The 19,971-nt window shown below is 41.4% G+C and overlaps 1 protein-coding gene across 4 annotated transcripts in view; it reads right to left on the bottom strand.

Annotated features, from left to right (window-relative positions):
- The window catches only part of ACLY (ATP citrate lyase), a 65,433-nt gene that overhangs the window by 11,202 nt on the left and 34,260 nt on the right, over positions 1 to 19,971 (bottom strand). For 3 of the 4 annotated variants that reach the window (XR_006104690.1, XM_042475807.1, XM_042475808.1), the window contains 11 exons: positions 19,807 to 19,943; positions 18,837 to 18,898; positions 17,065 to 17,182; positions 13,897 to 14,051; positions 11,125 to 11,215; positions 10,074 to 10,103; positions 7,151 to 7,292; positions 5,258 to 5,426; positions 1,817 to 1,921; positions 1,200 to 1,396; positions 995 to 1,076 (listed from right to left, as the gene is read on the bottom strand). Coding sequence is in view for 3 of the 4 variants with exons in the window: in XM_042475807.1 (XP_042331741.1) it covers positions 995 to 1,076; positions 1,200 to 1,396; positions 1,817 to 1,921; positions 5,258 to 5,426; positions 7,151 to 7,292; positions 10,074 to 10,103; positions 11,125 to 11,215; positions 13,897 to 14,051; positions 17,065 to 17,182; positions 18,837 to 18,898; positions 19,807 to 19,943 (1,288 nt within the window). In the remaining variant the exon portion in view is untranslated. The remainder of the gene's footprint in view (positions 1 to 994; positions 1,077 to 1,199; positions 1,397 to 1,816; positions 1,922 to 5,257; positions 5,427 to 7,150; positions 7,293 to 10,073; positions 10,104 to 11,124; positions 11,216 to 13,896; positions 14,052 to 17,064; positions 17,183 to 18,836; positions 18,899 to 19,806; positions 19,944 to 19,971) is intronic. The other variant, XM_042475809.1, reaches the window with a different exon arrangement.

Here is a 19,971-nt window from a genome sequence, read left to right as displayed (position 1 = left end):
GAAATTTAAGATCACTGTGGAAGGCTTTCTTTCAGTCCTGCCATCATCACAGGCTCACCTGCTAAGGAAATAAGAGTGAGCCTTCTCAGTGGCTTCTCCCATCATCTGGAAGTAGCTTCTGCAGGAGGCTACACTGGCCTCCTCACTGCTTTCTTTTTTGCCAGAAGGCAACAGTATTCTTATTTAAGCAAGCTTTTTAATGCTTAAGCAGGGAAAGTTTTTAACTGTATCTTTTATCTGTTTTAACCAGTTTTATAGTATTTTACAGTGTTTAATATGGTGTTTTAAAATTTGTCTAGAACGTTTTGTAACATTTTAATGTGTTATGGAAACTGCCTTGGGTTCTGGCCTGGGGGAAATGTGGCATATAAATAAAATAAAATAAAATAAAATAAACAAAATATTAGATGATCAAGAGAACCCTGATTTTTCTGTTGTTAAAGTTTATATATGATTTTCACACAGGCAAAGGCATTATAAAACAGATAACAAAATATAAAACCCAGCACTAGAGATGTCTTTTAAAAAAATCTCTACACCCAAATATCTCCATAGCAGTCTTAAATTTACTGAGAAAAAGCAGACACAGAACAAACGAGAATAATTTTTTCTCCACAAAACCCAAATGTCAAATCCCAGTCAAAATATGAAAGTTTTACTGGAGGCATAAAATAACACAGCAGTGCTGATTGTGAAGATTCCTGAGGGATCTGATGCCACTATTCAACAGCAATTCTGAGTGCTTGTCAAATATGTCTCCCTTGGGCCATGAATCCTCCACACAACTTCCTGGATGCATTTGGCCGGCTCAATTTAAGTTAACTGTTCCTGCTACCACAGTTCAGCCCCCAGCTTTATCATACTGGCTACAGAACTATAGAGATTCTTGTTATTTACTACTTTTTTTTCAGTAACAGTTCTCTAAGATCAAACCACAAAGACAGACCATTCACAAGCAATCCTGGAGACAAAAAACAACTTGGAAAATACTCACTTCTCCTAGCACCACTATCATCTTCACCCCTGGAGTGTCCTGGTAGCGTAGAACATGATCCATGAAGGTTGACCCAGGATATCTGGGGAGAAAGGAACAATCATTTTGTTGTTCCTTTGCCTTAGGAAGGCTGTGATGTTTAATATTTCAAATTATAACTAGAATTTCAGAACCATGTAAGGGATGGCTTGGCCATTATTCTCACCTATCCCCACCAATGGCTACCCCTTCAAAGACTCCATCTGTGGTCCTGGATATGATGTTGTTGAGTTCATTGGACATTCCTCCTGAACGGGAGACATAGGCTACACTGCCAGGGCGGTACAGCTTAGACGCCAGAATGTTATCCAGCATTCCACCAGTATTTCCAATCTTAAAGCAGCCTGGCTTGATTCCACCTACCTATAAAAAGAAAAGAAGTGAAATATCAATGTCTCTGTAATTTAGGCATTAGCTGAATGGCTTGGTAGAGAAAATCTTCTTAAAATGGGAGATTCAAAATCTGGGCTGTTTACGCAAATCAGATATTTAGGGACAGGAATTTAGACACAACACTCAGAGCAAATCAGAGAGCATCTAGACAGCTACATCCAACAATCCTACTGCCAATCCTCTCTCCCCAATGTTTTTATTCATTGGCACCTTATCAGCATTGCATTAATCAGAATGTTTCTTCCAGCAACATTTTAAGTAGAGTGAAACAGTATACCCATGCATTGATGCATGCTTCTCTAGGCATAAGAAGAGAGCACAATTGTAGTTTTAAAAGATAAACCACAAAAGCAAAAGAAAGGAAGGGGAGATGTTTCTTTCTTCTCTCACCGTTGCTGGCCCAATAATTGTGACTCCCTTCTCATCTGCCATCTTGATCAACCTGCGGGTTAGTGCCTCTGGAATGCCTTCTGCAATGATTGCCACGGTGTGGATCTATAACACAGGAGAGAAGCAACATCAGCAATGACTTCTGGGAATCTCTGTCACCAGAGATGGAGACAATAAAACAGGCTAAAGAAAATTTAACAAGTCTTTTGGTCTTTTGTGGGTTAAAAAGCATTCTCGGATCCTAAAAGCAAGTCTTTGAGTATTCCATGCTAACTGTACTGTACCCAGATAATCAAAATTCTACACCCAGGAAAGCTGCATTTTACAACCTCTATAAATTATGCAGATTGATCAGTCTATTGGGAAGCTGCAGCACAACTTTCTGAGACGAAACAAATGACCCAAATCCATTTCAATCTGGGTTTAGACCTGGTCATTGGACAGAAACACCCTTGGCTGCTTTGGTGGAGGAACTATACTAGAACTAGATGAGGCAGTGCAACTGTGTTGGTTCTTCTGGACTTCCCAGTGGCATTTAATACCAGCAGTCATGGTACTCTTCTATACTGTTTGGCTGATACCAGACTTGTGGGCACTATTTTGCAGTGGTTCTGGTTATTTGACTGACAGCCAATGTGATATAATGGTTTGAGCACTGGACTATGACACTGGAGACTAGAGTTGAAATCCTCATTTGATCATGGAAAAACACTGGGTGATACATTGGGGTCATACTTTTTCAGCCTCAGGGGAAGGCAAAGGCAACCCCCCTCTGAACAAATCTTGCCAAGAAAACCCTGGTCAGGATCACCTTATGGTTGATGTAAGTTGGAAACGACTTGAAAGTATAAAATAACAGTAATTTTTAGCCAAATATTTCCTGAAGGGAGAGCTTAGGGACTTGCGATTCAATTTCATGTGATGTTCTGTGAGGCTCAATGTTGCCCCTATGCTTTTAAACATCTACATGAAGTTGTGAGAGGAAGTCATCTGGAGTTGGTCTTATAGGCTGATAATGCTGTCAAATCAATAGTTGGTCCATGGCCGCTACAGGAAAATTACAATCTATTCCATCTCCCCCTCCTCTCCCTCCGTAACACTACTCCTAAAAGCCATTAACTTGTAAGACACAGGTTTGGCCTCTTAGGGGATCCACCATAGAAAAGTTATTCTAAAAAGGACCCCACAAGTCAAAAAGGTTGGGAACCACTGCTCTAAATAAATAAATAACTTTGTTTTTCACAAGAGATGCCAAGGAGGCTGAGAAATTCCTGAATCCTTATCTAGGTGCAGTGAGGTGCTGGATGTTGTTGGTGAATAAACTGACACAGGCTCTGCTGGTCACCAGGAAAACCAATGTAAGATTGGCATTACTATTTATTCACAGAAGTCAAAGGGTGGACCAGCAAGAGCAATCTTCCTTGCTTTCTGTCTGTTCAGTCTACATGCTAATAAAAAGCATGGGGAGTACTGTACTGGTTCACGCTGTCATGGCAGCTAAATATCACACTCCTGTGTTGCCACCAAGAACTTCCTACAAGCTGACATATTCTTTTTCCTTCTCTGACTCCTTGGTGCATATGCTTCTCCCACACTTGACCATGCACCTTGGTTAGATTTAATACCGGTAATAGTTTAGGATTATCTCTGAACTAGCAAAACTGCAATAAAAGCTACTAATGGTTTGGTTTCAGCCTCATTAATCTACATTAGTATGCTATCTATGGCTACAATGGTCCAGATATCAAACTAATTGACAAGTAACAAGATCCAACACAAGAAGGGGAAACTGATGTTGGTGGAGGGTATAAGAAACATATAAGCCAGAGGGTGGTTAAGCTCAATCTCCAAACCATGATTGGCAAGTGGCTTTGGTGATCTTTGACCTTTGCTATTTTCAAATTTACCTTTGTGTAAATTTAAATTTAACTCAAAGTGCCAGACATATGTTTTTGTTTTTTGATGGAAACAGAGATTTTGCAGAAGCTGCTTCCATTTCCATAGACTCTGATACAATAAAAGCAGAGCACTCATATAATATGACATAAGGGCCAGTATGCAATCTGCATCACTACTTGGAAAATACAGTGGGACTTTCTTATCCATGGGGGATCCATTCCGGACTCCCCCCAACAGATACCAAAATCTGCAGATGCTCAAGTCCCATTATTCCCAATGGCGAGCATGCACGTGGCTGCGCCACCATTAGGGACAGCTCCTGTTGTCTCTAATGGTGGTGTGTGCATGTGGCCATACGACTATTAGAGACAATGGGAATGGGACTTCAGGTATGCCTTTGCTGTCCCCAATGGGGGCATAGATGTATGCACACGCTGCCACTGAGGACAATGGGAGCTGTTCCCAATGGCACCGTGGCCACACGCACACACCGCCATTGGGGACAATGTGGGCTCGCCTTCCACAGATGCCTGAATTCGCGGATGGCAAGTCTGCAGACACTGAGGTCCCATTGTAGTTCAGCTTTTCTGAACCACTAGGTGTTTACAGCAAACACAATGCTTTTTTCCTGAAAAAGAGCATTCCTGAATTTTGAATATATTTTTTGGCTGTTGTATTTATACAGTCAGTCCTCAGTATTTATACTCAGTATTTATACAGTCAGTCCTCCATATCTACAGACTTTTTTATCCATGGATTCAAGCACACATGTTTGAAAAATATATAAATTCCAAAAAGCAAACCTAGATTTTGTCATTTTATACAAGGGACACAAGTCTTAATGAGCCAATGTATTTAATGGGCCTTGAGTATCCATGGAGGCATCCTGGAACCAAATCCCAGCAGATACCAAGGGCTCAATGTATAGCATTTATGTAACCTGTATGATTTTGCTAGTCAGGGTAACAACATCAAGGGGAGTCAAACCCAACCCTCAGCTGCTACTATGACTCACTATATTAAAATAAAAGGAGGATATAAATCAAACACATCACAGAAAACATGTAGAAAATGTAAAGACAAGTATAGTTGGCCTTCGTATTTGTGGGGGATCTACACCCCGTGGATGCCAAAATGCATGGATGCTCAAGCCCGTGTTGTCCCCAATGATGGTGAGTGCACATGGTGGCGTGTACATGCAGCCACAACACCATTTGGGACAATGGAACTTAATGGCGGCATAGCTGCATGCATGTGCTGCCACGGGACTATGGGGGCTGTCCCTAATGGTGGCATGGCCATGGGCAGGCACCGCCATTGAGGACAATATGGGCTTGCTGTCCGCGAATACTGAGGGCTGACTGTAGTTCAAGAGAAAGCAACTTAGAAAGGTGGCAAAATGCTTCCAAATGCATTATACTTCTCAACTCCACACTTTTTGAAGAACTCTGCTCCACAGTGGCTCATCTCAAGATGGTTGGATCCTGTTTCCCAAAACTGCTAATCAGGACTTTGCCACAGATCCTGGCCCATTCCACATACCTGTGGGTAGTTCATGGTCTCCATGGTGCTGTCATAAGCTGAGCGGAGGGAAGCAAAGTTGATCAGCACATCAACTTCAGGGTGCTTCTTCATGGCATCTGCCATGTTCTTGAAGACAGGGATCAGTATCTCTTTGTGACCCCAGTAGAACTTCTGTTTGTGATCACCTCTGTAAGGAAAAATACATAGCAACATTAATTTCATTGCTACAAAGCAAGAAACAAAGATATCTATGCACAAAAGGAAACAATCCTGCCATATTGCCTAACACAAACCTGGCCTTATTGCAGTGCACTTTCTAAAAGCAACACTTGTCTACTTTTTGATGCAGCAGCCTATCATGGGTCTGGTTTACACTGAAATGGTTAACTTGCATTGGAAATTCCACACTGGAGGTGGGACCTCAAGAGGAAAGTTGGTCTTTTTAATTCCTGTTCAGTTTTTTAAAGTACCTGCAAAGAGAATTCTAGCCTATCCTTTTCAATCATGCTAGTGTAGGATACTAGTTAGCAAGGACCTGTGGAACAAGAAGTAAAAGAATGGTTATGCAATACTATCCCAGTGGTAAAGAGATACTAGTACGGGGCAGCTAGCTGACCAGTGCTGCTAGATTAGGAGACAGGACCAGGTGCTATGATCATACTGTGCTTGTGCTATTCTTTTAATAAATTTGTGACCATAAATTATGATGATGTGTTATGCCACCTGCACTTGCTCCCATCCCCTTTCCAAGGCCATTCCCAAATGCTGTTTTTGAGTTTTAAAACCTTCAAGGTTTAGAATCAGAATACTCAAAGAATCACTTGTTCCCAAGTTTGTACATGCAGTCATCAGACAATAAAAATCTCTATTCTGAGAAGTGAGATAGAGCAGGTGATCACCAGAGGGTGTGCCTTCTCTGGAACCCAGGTACAGAATGCACTCCTCAGATCAATTTGGCAACTATTTCATTGTCCAGTGTCGGAAAAAGCTTATTTTCCTCTGCTTTTTAGACAAAATTTTAATATTTGCATCTTTTTCTGTGCCACTTTTTATAAACTTTGAAGCTCCTCCCCCCACCAAAAAATACCTCACATAGTAAGAGGACCTTTATTAATGCTGCTTTACAAATTGCTGGCCAGGACATTATCAAAAATTAATGCACATTTTCTACAGTGCTACCATAAGCTGATTTACAGTGGTACCCCGGGATACGAATTGATTGCGTTACGAAATTTCTGGGATACGAAAAAGTTAGATTGGAAAAAACTGTTCCGGGATACGATGTTTTTTTCGGGTTACGAAATTTATTTCGGCGCGAAATTCAAACGCAAAGCGCGGCTAGCGGCTTTCCAGCGCTAACGGAAAGCCTTTTCGGGTTGCGAAATTACTCGGATTACGAACGGAGCGGCGGAACGAATTAATTTCGTAACCCGAGGTAGCACTGTACATTTATTATTTACATGAAACATAGCTATTCCTGGGCCATAGTCAGAAATATGACTGAAGAGCAATATGAAACCACCAATAATGAATAATAAAATAATAAAGATATACATGTCTGAAATATTCTCCTAAGATTATACAAGCCACAGGGGCAGGATGGATGGTACTTTCCCAAGCCCTGGTCATAGATTTTGTTTATATAGCTGGACTAAGATGGTGCAGCACCTATGGGGAGAATGAACTTCTGGTGGCCTAAATGCAAAGCAGGAGGACTATAAAGGAGAATCAGGTTGGGGAGGGCAAAACAGAGAATCCCCAAGTTTGCAATAATGTGCTGTGGAACAGAAGTGAACTTTGCCCCCATCTGTACTAGGACACTCCTTGTGCAGCCTTCAAAACTGGCAGAAAAGTAATTTGATATAGAAAAATAATTCAGAGATAGGGATAAAGTTAGCACAAGAAACATACGTAAATGGATACACCATGGCTGCCACCGAAGGTTCATCCCTTGAGCAGATGTAGTCAAAGTCCAGCATGCCCTGCACAGCCCGAGTCTGCATCCCCCAAACAATTGCCTTGGTGTGCCGACTGAACAAAGTTGTGGCTTTGCCTAAATAATGGGAAAGAGAAAACAACCCTGCTCACTCAGGGCTGGACATTTAACACACACACACACACACACACACTTCAAGATGGCCATGTATGATCAGCCACACAGTTGCAAAGACTCAGGTGTCGAAGGCACCAACACACCAGCCAATCAAATGAAGCAAAGCACTGGAGACGAAGCAGCCAAATTAATCAGCTTTTTAGTAGGAAAGGTTTGCCTCTCTAATCTCTCAGATGTACTGATCATTCTTAAAATTATAAACAGAGTAATAGCTTCTTAAGAAGTCTTAGACAGTCACTGGGGAGAATGTGTGCATGCCTCCTTCCTAATGGACATCCTTATAGTCCTGATGGGTGAGGTGCCCATGTACTCAGCACATAAAAGATAGTGTGTGTGTCATTTTTGACATCAGAACCTCCACACAGCAAATAGATGTCCTAGTTTTGTCAGAAGAAGCCTACTCCTAAGCTACCAAAAAAGAATTAAGTTTTTAAAAAATGTAACAGAGCGCTTCAATGAATTTAACACACTCAGTCTGTGCGTGACCCACCTGGGAGCTGGCAATTCTGGTATACTATATATTGTGTGAAACTGGATCATTCAACCACACACCCACAACCCACGCATTTCTGAAGAATAGCTTCTTAATCCAGTGCAGAGACACAATATAACTGCTCATCTTCAGAGGATGCTCCTCACTATATTCCTACATAAGTCACTGCCCTGGGTCTGCCACAGTCCCAAACCAAGAAATCAAAGCAGTAACTCATACAGAAATGGAGAGGGCCATCCTTTGAGGGCAATTAAATTTACCACACCAATAACATACTCAACAAATGCCCCCACTCAAATTTTAGCTCAGCTATCAAATTTTTGTTCAGCTATCAGGAGCCTGGGAAACAGTACTGAAATCAGGGAGAGAATTATATGGTCCTCCCAATGCTACTGGATTGCAGCTCCCATCACTCCTCACCACTGGATATGCTGGGTTGGTTTGATAGGACTTGCAGTCCAACAGCATGTGGAGGACTGCATGATTTCCACCCTGGTCTAAACAGATAACTGCATGTGTGCATGTTCATTTTAAGTTAGCTACTAATGGATTTCATTGGGCCTACTCTGACTAAATCTGGATCCAGCCAAAGGGGTCCCTTTCTCTTGATTTCCATTCTGCATTTCTACCTTTTCTTCAAAATTGCAAAAGGATTCCTAGAACAGCTCAGAAGAAATAACAGAAATTAAAATTCTTCCAAGTATTGTAAATGTTCATATATAGAAGGAAATGAAGCAGCTACTTATTTAATCAAAACATTCTCATTTCACTAATTTAATATTTGGGACAAGCAGGCATCAGTTCTTTTTTAAAAAGCTGTTCAACTCAACTTTAACCATGCAAAATACAAAACGTAATGAAAGGTTTTAATTTATAGCACACGGATGTAGAAAGGTGGTAGTGGTCTGTAAAATTTCTACAGGTCTCCAAAATCTCTGGTGTTATTTGGGTACTTTTGTTTTAAGTCAAAATCTTCTGGTGTCATGAATGATACAAATGGTACATAAAAGAAAAGGGGCAAGGGAACAGTACTGAATGTTTTGGGTTTTAAAACATGTTTTATAACATTGAAAAGGAACTGCTGGGAGCAGTTCAGATGTAACCTCTTCAACTTACAGACCAATGGTTTATTAAGCCAACAGTGAAAGTCTTTGCTGAACACTTTCCTTTTTTATACTTCTCTTGTTGTTTGTTTTATTCAGATGCTCCAGGCAACCTAACTATAAAAATATCATGCTGGGGAAAAGCAAAAAACACTATTTAAGGGGAAAGTGTATAAACTGTTCTCAGGCATGGTCTGAACTGACTCAGTATTATATAAGCTGAGAATTTAGATTTTCTGTACCTTCACCAGGTGTAGCTATAGAGAGCAAGATGAGAGCATTGCCTCCCATAGGATTTTTGTCCCCACCATGAAATTTTCTTTCAGTTTCCAAATTTCTAGCACCACACTAACTATATCCCCACATGTGTAAAAGGTTAACTAGCTAGATAGCTTTTATCTTCAGTTAAGCATTTAGAAATACAGTTCGGGCAGCTAAACAAAAGGGTGAGACAAATGTACCAAGGGAATGCCAACACAGCAAATACAAGGAGTCCTTGAAATCCACTGAGGTTTGGTTCCAGGATCCCTGTGGATACCAAAATCTGGGGATGCTCAAGTCCAATTAGATACAATGGTGTAGTAAAATTATGTCTCTTATATAAAATGGCTCTTACACTCTTTTGGGGTCAGTTATATCCCCACGTGTGTTAAAGGTTAACTAGCTAGACAGCTTTTATCTTTATTTGGGTGTTCATTCAACTAAGAACAGAGCGGTGGCGAAAATAGGGTTTGCAATCAGGGTTCCAAATAAAAGAGTAAGCCCTGCACATTGTCTCCAGCCCCTCTGGATGGGGAGGTGGGATAGAATGGTGACACTAGAGATGCTGTTCTGTATGGACTGCTTCAGCTTTTCATTGTCACATTTATATTTGAACAGGAAAAAAAAAGGGGGGGGTAATCAAGATAGAGAAGATGGGTGCCTTAAAAAGCCACATTACCAGTGACAAGAATCAACCAGGGAACACCACAAATTTGGCAAAAAGGGTAGAACAGCAGAAACAAAACAGCCAAACAGACAAAACCAACAACACCCCAAACACAAGGAACACCCATCAAAAAGAACGGTACTGTACAAGCAGCTGGTAGCAAGGCTGGATACGCTAAGCTAGTGGTGGAGTCCTACCTTGCACAGGTCTTGAAGATGGGGATGTATCTGTTAAAGAGAGAATCACCATTGCAAGAAATCCGACAAGGCTGCCTGACTTGGGGGATGGCTCACATTAAACTTGGGGAACCTTGAGCAGCTGTGTTCACAACATAACAGAGTGGTTTTCAAACTGTGTTACTGGGAATTCTTGGGCTCTTCAGATTATCACTAAGGGAGGGAAAATGGGGATCTTCAATAAGTATGCTCACCATGGCTCAAAAGCCATGTTCCACTATAACCTCTCTTCCTTTCAATAAATAAAAAATCAATATCCTTAAGCTTTGGGACAGTCCTCACGCTGGGAACTGTAAGATTCTTAGGGCTGGGCCATGAATTTTCAAAGAGGCAGAGAAGGAACAACTAGAGGAACATTCTTCCCAACAGCACATTACCACTGAAGCCATCAGAACTACTATGATGGCCAAGGAGACTACAAAGTCTGCCTCAATCCCCATATTGATATGCATGCATCAGCAGGTAGCTACACAGATGCAGCTATGTAAAAGATCCTGTGTGCTCATTTCCAATGAATAGTAGGGCTTGAATGTGTATAGGCCACTTTCCCTCTTTCCCCACATTAACTACATTTAAGAAACACTGTTTTAATTGCAGAATATTACCTTTTCAGTTTGCATAAGGCAAAAAGCCAAACAGACCTGATCAGCCACCATGCAAACTGAAAGCATGCTAGAGAATGTTTACCAACATTCTCTATAAAATACAGAGGCAAGATTCCATGACAAGGGAATGGTTTTTGGTGAGCAAAAAAACAAGGACAGTATTCCTTGGAAATAGTACATTTCCATCTTCCTGAGGAAATGCAAAATCTACAAGAAATTTGTTGGGAGAGAAGGAGCAAGCAGAAGCAGGTAAGAACATTAATCCTTCTTATTCACTGGAAGGGTTTGGAGAATCATGCTAAGAAAAATGGAAAATGCTCCAGCAAAATGCTGGATAGGATAAACTTGTAGGAAATGGAAAAGCAGCACTGCGAGAGCATCCAGAAAGACATAAAAGAGTTGCTTACCAGAAGGTGCCGCTTGCTTTGCCTTCTTGGCTGGAGCCAGCTCATCAGGTCTGCATTCAGAAAAAGATGCTGTCCGGCTTGGGGCAGGAGTCTAACACAGAGCCAAACAGGCCAGAAAACAGAGTTAGGTATGTGGCATGAGGGAAAGCCAGAGCTTGGGAAATTTGCTCCTTTGGACAACAGTTTTTAGAGTTCCACAGCCACCATGGCCACTAGCTACACAATTCTTTGGGCTGTAGTTCAGAAAACTAGGGGCCCGAACAGACAGGCCAAATAAAGCTGCTTCGGGTCACTTTGGAGGTATGCTGTTTAAATGACACATGCATCTTAAGAGGCCAGAGACTGCACCAAAACTGTGCTCCAGTCCTTAGGACTGGAGCATGGTTTTGGCGCAGCGTCCAGCCTCTTAGGATACATGCATCATTTAAACAGGATACCTCCAAAGTGAGCCGAAGCAGCTTTATTTTGCCCTGTCCGTTCAGGCCCTAACTTTCCTGAGCTCTTGGCATGTGTGCTACAGACATGTAGCCCATGAAACAAATAAAAACTCTAGTGCCTATCTACAAAGAAATGTCAAATTTCCATAATGTTACTTCTGCATGTTCAAGACAACACAATGACATTTTGGTTGGGATGCACCAGCCAGAGATGTATGTATATCATACAATTCTGTAGCTTCATCCTGCCTCCCCCACAATTTATCTAATAAGCAGTGCATCCCCCCCCCCTTAACATAGCCTTTCCCATGTTGTCGGAGAACAATGAGAGGGGACAGCTGGAGACACGTCCAGCTATATTCCTGTAGCTGGACATCTACAGGGACCTTCAGCACTGGGCATGTCTAACATGGACTCTTGGTGGAAAATGTTATTTTATGTAGTAAGATAATTTGGTTATGTATGTACTGTGTAATAGGTCTAATCTGGACTGCAGAAATAATGCAGTTTGTCACTGCTTTAACTGTCATGGTTTTATCCAATGGCATCCTGGGATGTGTATTTGTTGTGGCATCAGGGCTCTCTGACAGAGAAGTCTAAATACCTTACAAAACTACAAATTCCATTATATTGAGTCATGGTAATTAAAGCAGTGTCAACCTGTATTAATTCTGCAATGTAGATTAGACTACAGAGATAATCAAGTAGAAGCTGGTGGAAGCAGGTGAGCTAAAGGAACGTTGAGAATGGTGGAACATTTGAAAGGATTTGAAGGGGACTGGTGGTTGACAGTTGGGTCAGAAGATTGCAGAGTGGTGTTAATGAGTGAAGATTAGAGTTGAGAGAGTCAGGTTTAGGAAGGCTGTATTGCATACAGCATAGATTTTGGAAGGATTTTAGTTGTTGCACAATCCAAAAGTGATTTGTGATGAAGTAAGTCCAACTTATGCCATCATAATTCCCTAACAGGACGCCAGCCATTATTTAAAATTAAAATATAATACAATTTGCAAAAACTATGAACCATGCATGTTAAGCAATGTTGCATATATTCAGTTATTTTGCTTGTGCTACTGTGCTGCTTTAAGTAACAGAGAGACAGAAGCCAGCTACGTAGAGCACCAAAGCTCTGGATGGCAGAAAAATCCCTTGGGTTGGTTTTCTCTCCTTTCTTATCAACAAAGCCTTTGTTTTCATGGAGATGGACAGAATTTCTGGGTTGTATTCACTACAGACTACAGACAGGAGGATTCCATGACTGAATTTTCTTCCACACAAAATTACTGTCTCCTCCGCCTCCTCCTCCACAAAGAAAGTTAGCATGTTAAGATTTGACAATGCTCAAGCAGATTAATTCTTCAATGCCTATGTAGTCACACAATCTGTTAGAGATGTGCAGTCCCTCAACAAATAAAAATGAATATCTGAATGCACTACTAGAGATATTGTTAAAATGGCTATGAATGTGGCATAAGGGACAAAATTCTGTACATGTAAAACCTTTATGAAATGTTTGTATAACGTCTTAACAGATATTCTAAAAACCATGGAAGGAATCCAATTATGCCAGTGGATAAAATACTGTTAAATGCTTTAGGAATATATATGTTAATTACTATCAAGTAATTATATGGGTTAATTACTACCAAGCCTATTCAAGAGCTGAACAGAAAGATGAAAGCAGTCCTTATGAAAAGTGTAACATCTGGATAGCAGCCATATGATGTGAATGTATGATGTCTTACATGCAATGTAATGTAATGAAACTCAGTGCCCAGACATTGACATGCTTGTGTTTCTTTCTAAAGGGGAATGCATTTCTCTGTAAATCTATACATCTACATATAACAAACAGCTTAAAAGTACCAAAGAACTTGTTCATTTTCCATGTAAATGTCCTGCGATTCCAGTGCTTAAGAAAGCTTTAGGAGAATGTTGATGTTAACTTTAGCTTGTCTGATTTAGCCATGAGTTGGGCACTCAGATGACCAGAAGTTGATAAAGACAGAGTCTAGATTATCTGACAAGTGGCAGAACCTTCAATCCTTCAATTTTAAGACAGGAATGGAGAACCACACCTGTTTTAACAGGAACCATCCCCAGTTTTCAACATGGCAACCTTAATCATATGGAATTCTGGAATTTGTAGTTTGCTGAGACACTAATACTCTGTCAGAGAACTCTATGTACCTTGCCAAACTAGAAATCCTAGGATTTTGCAGGGCACAGCCACGGCAGTTATAAAAGTCTGCAAGTAATATAACTGTGTAGTGTGAAAGAGACCTGGGACTCTCCTCCCTGACATCTGCTATATGAAAGGCTAAAATTGACTTACCGAAGAGCTGCCACTGGCATTAAGGAGGAAGTTTGCAGTGTGGGCTGCAGTGGGTGGCTGGTTTGGAATGGGCCGGTGTCCCAGAGCCATACCAACAATTGCAGTCATGTGGGTCTCCGTACCAAAGACATGAATGGGAATACCAGTTGTTTTTCCTATATGCAAAGAGAATAATGGCGGATCAGGCTCAATCTAGATCCAGCTGGGAAATGGATCCCACATTATCTCAGAGCACACTGATAGGATTCCCAGTACATTCTCTATTGGCAAAGAACTGCTAGAAAAGAGAATTGGGGGTAGGGGTGGAAGCAGAATTTCAAAAAGCTGTTTTTGGACTGCAGTTCTCAGAATCCTACATGTTCCTATAAAGCATATGGCTAGAGGAGATGATGTTGAGGAATTCTGGGAGCTGTATTCCAAAAGAGTAACTTTCCAATATCTAGCAGGGAGGGACAATAGACTTAATGCCATGAAAATTTACCAATAGACAAAGATTTTGATAGCAAGGATAGGAGTGATCACTTAAGCTGTTTAAACTTAGGGCCCAAACAGACCGGCCAAAATAAAGCTGCTTTGGGTCACTTTGGAGGTATGCTGTTTAAATGATGCATGTATCCTAAGGGGACAGAAGCCGCACCAAAGCCACTCTCCAGTCCTAAGGACTGGAGCACAGCTTTGCCACAGCTTCTGGCCTCTTAAGATGCATGTGTCATTTAAACAGCATACCTCCAAAGGGACCCAAAGCAGCTTTATTTTGGCTGGTCTGTTCAGGCCCTTAGTTGTCGTCTTGGCTGTGCAGCACACTCAGTTCCTTTTGCAGTGCTGGAAAAATGAAAAACTGCCTACTGTAGCTGCTTGATATCATTAGGTATGAGGCTTGGTAACTAGAAAAACACATGTATCATCTTACCCAATCTAAGATTCTGTTGAAATACATAATTGTAGCAGCCACGAGCTTCAGTTTAGCAACGAATTTCGTCAAGGTTCCCTCTCCAACTTGTCCCCTTTCCCACTCAAAATCCACCCTTTTCCTCAAACCCCATCCTCCACTTCCTTTCTCAATACATTTCCCTTCTCTGTACTGTTCCTTCAGTTTTCTGGCCTCAGAACACCTAGTCTCTTAGCTTTTCTGTGTCTCTGACCTTCTCTGCAACATGTCTCATTATAATATCATCCGAACCAGTGGTATAATCTCTTCTTCCTCTCACAAAAACTCAAATTTCATTTGTTTGATAGGCAACTGAGCATTGTCCTTGGCCATAGCCACCTGGGTGCCGAAAACTCTCTCACTGTTATTGAGTGTAATGTAATACAGATGGAAAGAAATCTGGAAGGGAGTTAATTAACCAGAATTGGAAGCAACTAGCTCCAAATAATATTTGTAAGTACATTAATTAATGAGGTCAGTGTGGTACAGTGGTCTAAATGTTGAGTACAACTCTGGTTCAAATCCCCATTTGCTCATAGAAATCCACTGGGTGGCCTTGCGCACGTCACACTCTCTCAGCCTCAGAGAAAGACAAAGGCAAACCCATTATGAACTAATTTTGCCAAGAAAAGCTCGTGACAGGTTCAGCTTAGGGTCACCTTAAATCAGAAAGAACTAGAAGGCACACAATAACAACAAAGTAATGTTACCCCCAATAACAAGGTATAACTATTGTAAATTACATTTTGACTATACCTTGATTACATTCTGACTGTAAACTGATAAGAAATAATGTTATTTCTTCTGAGATATAACTGTAACGTGCTAGTTACAGGAGTGTGACCTCATAAAATAGTGGAAGAGAACTATCACATGATTCAAGTATTGACTCATGCTGTATTTTGTGACGCTGTCTTGTACTTTGTTGTGGTTGATGACAAGGTGGACAGAAGTTTCACACAGTAGGCTGGCAGTTTTTGGTATTCAGATATTTAAAAAGCAACTATAAGTATCCGTTTCTGTTACTTTTTAGGAAAAAGACAAGAGTTACTTTTAAAGAAGGAAAACAACTGTATAATAAATAACAATTGTGTGGGCAAGTTGGGAACCATAATAGTAATTATTTTAAAAAATTACATTCCATGCTCTGAATTAGTTGCTTTCTTCAATGGCATCTGATACAGATATAACAGTGATTAATAGGATCCAAAATGTAAGCCATTTCTTCCTTGAGCATTACCTAAATACAATTTTACTAGGTGGTGTGCACTATATTCAGTGTTCCCTCTCTTGTCATAGACATTCTGCTTCTGAAGAATTGTTGAACAGACTCGTCACATCATGCCCTGACAGATGTCAGAGATATTTATACCTTTCATTGTTGCTCATCAAAGTTGCAGAGAGCTCAGAAGTGGAGGTCATACAAACACTTTGCCTGCTAGAGAGTAGCCTTGGCCACAGCTGTTTTTTGTTATTTGGTTTTGTTATTCTAATCTAAGTTTATACAGCGCGCCCACGCCATATGCGGGCGCGCCATACGCGGCCTTGAGCATACGCGCTCAAGCCGCGGGGCATGTGCAGGGCGGCGAGTCCCATTCAATTGAATGGGCGTGCACGCCCGTTGCGCCCCGCGTGCTCCCGTGCCGCTGTGCACGAGCCCCATTGTTTCCAATGGGGCTCGAGCATAGGCGGAATTCACCTTACGCGGTGGGATCCGGAACGGATCCCCTGTGTAAGGCGAGGACGGACTGTAATTTGAAATGAGCAAGCACTGGAGAATTTCTTGACTTAATGGCATGGCAGCCACTAAGAGAAAGGCTGTGACCATTGTTTTTTTTTTTTCCTTCCCAGTTTGAAGAGGACACTTTGGCATAGCCTTTTCACTTACAATTGTTCCCTCACACATGGCCTTAAAGATGAATATTCTGAATTTCTGTTAAAGCATCTTTTGCAGCTCACACTGGGGAAAATGCTCAAAAGTATTTAGGCTGCATATAGGCTCGCATGTGACAAATTAGCCTATGTAGAAGCAGGAGCAGGAGGGTCCTGGATGGATGGAGTTCTTTATATTTCCCTTGCTGGGAAGCAGATGGGAAGCCCTGGGAGGAAGGTTGGTGCCATGTTGACAGCTGTCAGTCTCTTTGATTAGGCTGAACACTCCAATTTATAGAAGAAATAAATGAAAGCAAATCCTCCCATGTAAGGAAAAAAACAGAATTAATTATTCAGAATCTCCTTACCTACTTCCCCCATGACACGTAAACCTTCCTGATAGTTTGGTCCTCCTCTCCTGACAAAGATCCTCACTTCATGTTCTTTCAGAGGTCCTTGATAATCCTTAATGGCTCTAACAATGCCCTGAAAAAAATAAAAAGGTTAACAAAAATCTCTCTCTCTCTCTCTCTCTCTCTCTCTCACACACACACACACACACTATTTATTTTATCCCCCATTGTCCAAGCATGTATGCACCTTCCAATTTTATTTCATGTTTGTTTCCTTTTAAAGAGAAGGTCTACAAAGAGAACTTAACATCAGTTTAACCCTCATGGTCCTTCTCCCCTCCCCACTCAACAAAGAACATTGAGAACCAAATTTCTGTGATGCTACCAATGCCCAGAGAGAATTCTCAGCATTTCTCCTGAATGTTCTTAGAAAACTGTTGCAAAACATGTAATTGTTTGCTTAAAACATGTTTCAAAAACAGAAGAACAGCTGAACACCTGGGGCTTGCACTTAACCCCCCAAAATATGTTCTGTTTCTGAGTGATATGATGATGATGACGATGACGATTGAGTGGGACAACCTGTGGTTCTTCTAATGTTGTTAACTCCTATCCTTCCTGACCACTGGCCATGTTGTCTGAAGCTGGAGGGAGTTGAAGTCCAATAACATCTGGAAAGTCACAGGTTCTCCATCCCTGTCTGTATTCTCTCACCATAAGGTTATTATCAGCATTACCTTTTTACTCCTTCAAGTACTGAGTGGTGGATGTAATGCTGAGCTTCAGTGACTACTTTCTCAAATAGTTACATGACTCCTTATTGTCTCAATCAACACAGTTGGCCTGAATTGCAAAGTTCAGTGGATGCATACTGTCTAATCTTTAAAATGAAAGAAGGTTTTGTGCTCTACTCTACACAGCACTGTGTGCTTCACTTCTGGAGTTGCATACAACAATCTGTTCAGTACTCCAAAGCCTTGAACAAGGAACACCTGAAAAACTTTCAAGCAGAAGACTTGCTCCAGGCTTCAGTGCTAGCTTGGAAGGAATGCACAAAAGCAATTTGCCTTATTACATCTTCTTGGCTAGTTCTTTAGACAGAGCATGGTAAATTTCCTTTTCTTGAAGTACAGTTCTCAGACTTTCCCTCCAGCCATGTTGACTGGGAAATGCTTGGAGGAGCAGCCCTAAAAAGGAACTCTTCCAAGCTTTGCGTACTGCAGACGTAGGAGTAACTGGCCCTCTAAATGGTGGATCACCAACTCTTAACCATCACCTATTCTGGCTAGTGCTGATGGGAGCTGCAGTCCAGCAATATGTGGAGGGCTGTGTGAGCCTTACCCTTGGCTATAGGATGGCATGTTGATTCCAAGCTCTACCTGTAGGATAGTATGTTCATTTTTCAGAACAGTAGTTCAAAAAAATGAATGTTTCCAGTTTCTGCCTAGATAGAATATTGATTCCATGTCTCATCAGCAAAAGAGGATTTCTACCTCATTGATATTCACACCATTGGCATTTTTTTTGCTATGCCCAAACATATACTGACTAACTTGGACATTGCATGGCCACTATGAAGATAGGATAGAAGATAAAACAGAAAATCACCTCCACATATTTAGGTTCTTTACTAATATCTGCATCTCTTTACACAGATGCAAGTTTTGCCCTGGATAAAAAACACATTTTCAAGGCACTTGCACAGACACTGATTATCAATGTCTGATTCAATCCATTTTGAAATCCACATTTTCAGAACATCCATGTTTCTTTCCAAGACTATTTACCTTAAATGTGGCAGCCACGTTTGTAAAATTAGCAATACTTCCTCCAATGATCAGGATTTTACCTTGTGGAACAAAAAACCCAAAAGGGAGGGTTACAATTTTTGTAAGAAATATGCTTAAGTATAAACCATCTATGTAGATGTCTGGGGACAGGGCGATTCCTCCTCTCATTTTGGCAGTCTTTGCACAATTCAGTCATTCCTCATCAGTAACCAGTGTCATGGGAAGTGGATCCCATCCATCCTACTTCCTCAGACATCAAATCAGTGACCACTCACACCCCAGTGCTCCTTTGAAGCAGTCAGACAACAATAGGATGTTCCACAGCTATATGGGAAGAAGTTGGTGGAGAGGTGTGAGATTAGAAGTCCTATGATGGGATAAAGAAAGTTCAGGCCCCTGAAAATCCCTCCCAATGCCCCTTAGGGTGTGTAGGAGAGAATTTACCACTCTTTTGCTCTTTTAGGGAGAAGCTAAAACATTTCCAAAAAAAGTGCTCAGAAGTCAATTTCTAAGTCACTTCCTGTTGGAAAAGGCCTCTTCTGGTCCTAAAATGGACTAGAAGCTTAGAAAGGGCCAAAAACATTGAAATTGCCTCCTGGGAGGTGTGTGCATTGGGAGTCAAAATAATTTAGTGGAGAGAGGGGGGACAGTAGAGGCAGTCCAGATCCCCTGGAGGCCAATGCAGCCACTAACCCCAGACAGTTATCCGTCATTGTCCCATGGGGTCTAGCTGTGGCTAAGATCTTGTAAAGAAGTAGTGGGACTGGGAGTGTTGCCTGGGTCAGTCCTCAATCGTCCTATAGTCTGCAGCAGTATCATTTCTGGCCCCTGGCAAACCCAGCCAACTGGTGAAAGCCAGAGGGATGAAGACTGCAGTGTCCAACCCACAGGTGCCCACATGAAGACTACAGAACTACATTACTACTAATGTTGCAGTTTTTTCCTTAGCCCAGATAACCTCTGGTACCTTCTGGGTGCTTTTCACGTGTCATGAGGGAAAGGATGGTCTTGGCATAGTCATAAGTCTGCTGTTCACTGGGAGCGCCAGAGTATTCACCATAGTTAGCCAGTTCATTCACTCCACCAAGGTCACAAATGGTGTCACTAAGTAGAAAATACAGAAATTATTATT

The sequence above is a fragment of the Sceloporus undulatus genome, chromosome 6, assembly GCF_019175285.1.
Source record: "Sceloporus undulatus isolate JIND9_A2432 ecotype Alabama chromosome 6, SceUnd_v1.1, whole genome shotgun sequence".
Taxonomy (NCBI): domain Eukaryota; kingdom Metazoa; phylum Chordata; class Lepidosauria; order Squamata; family Phrynosomatidae; genus Sceloporus; species Sceloporus undulatus.
This window is presented reverse-complemented; position numbering and strand designations above follow the sequence as displayed.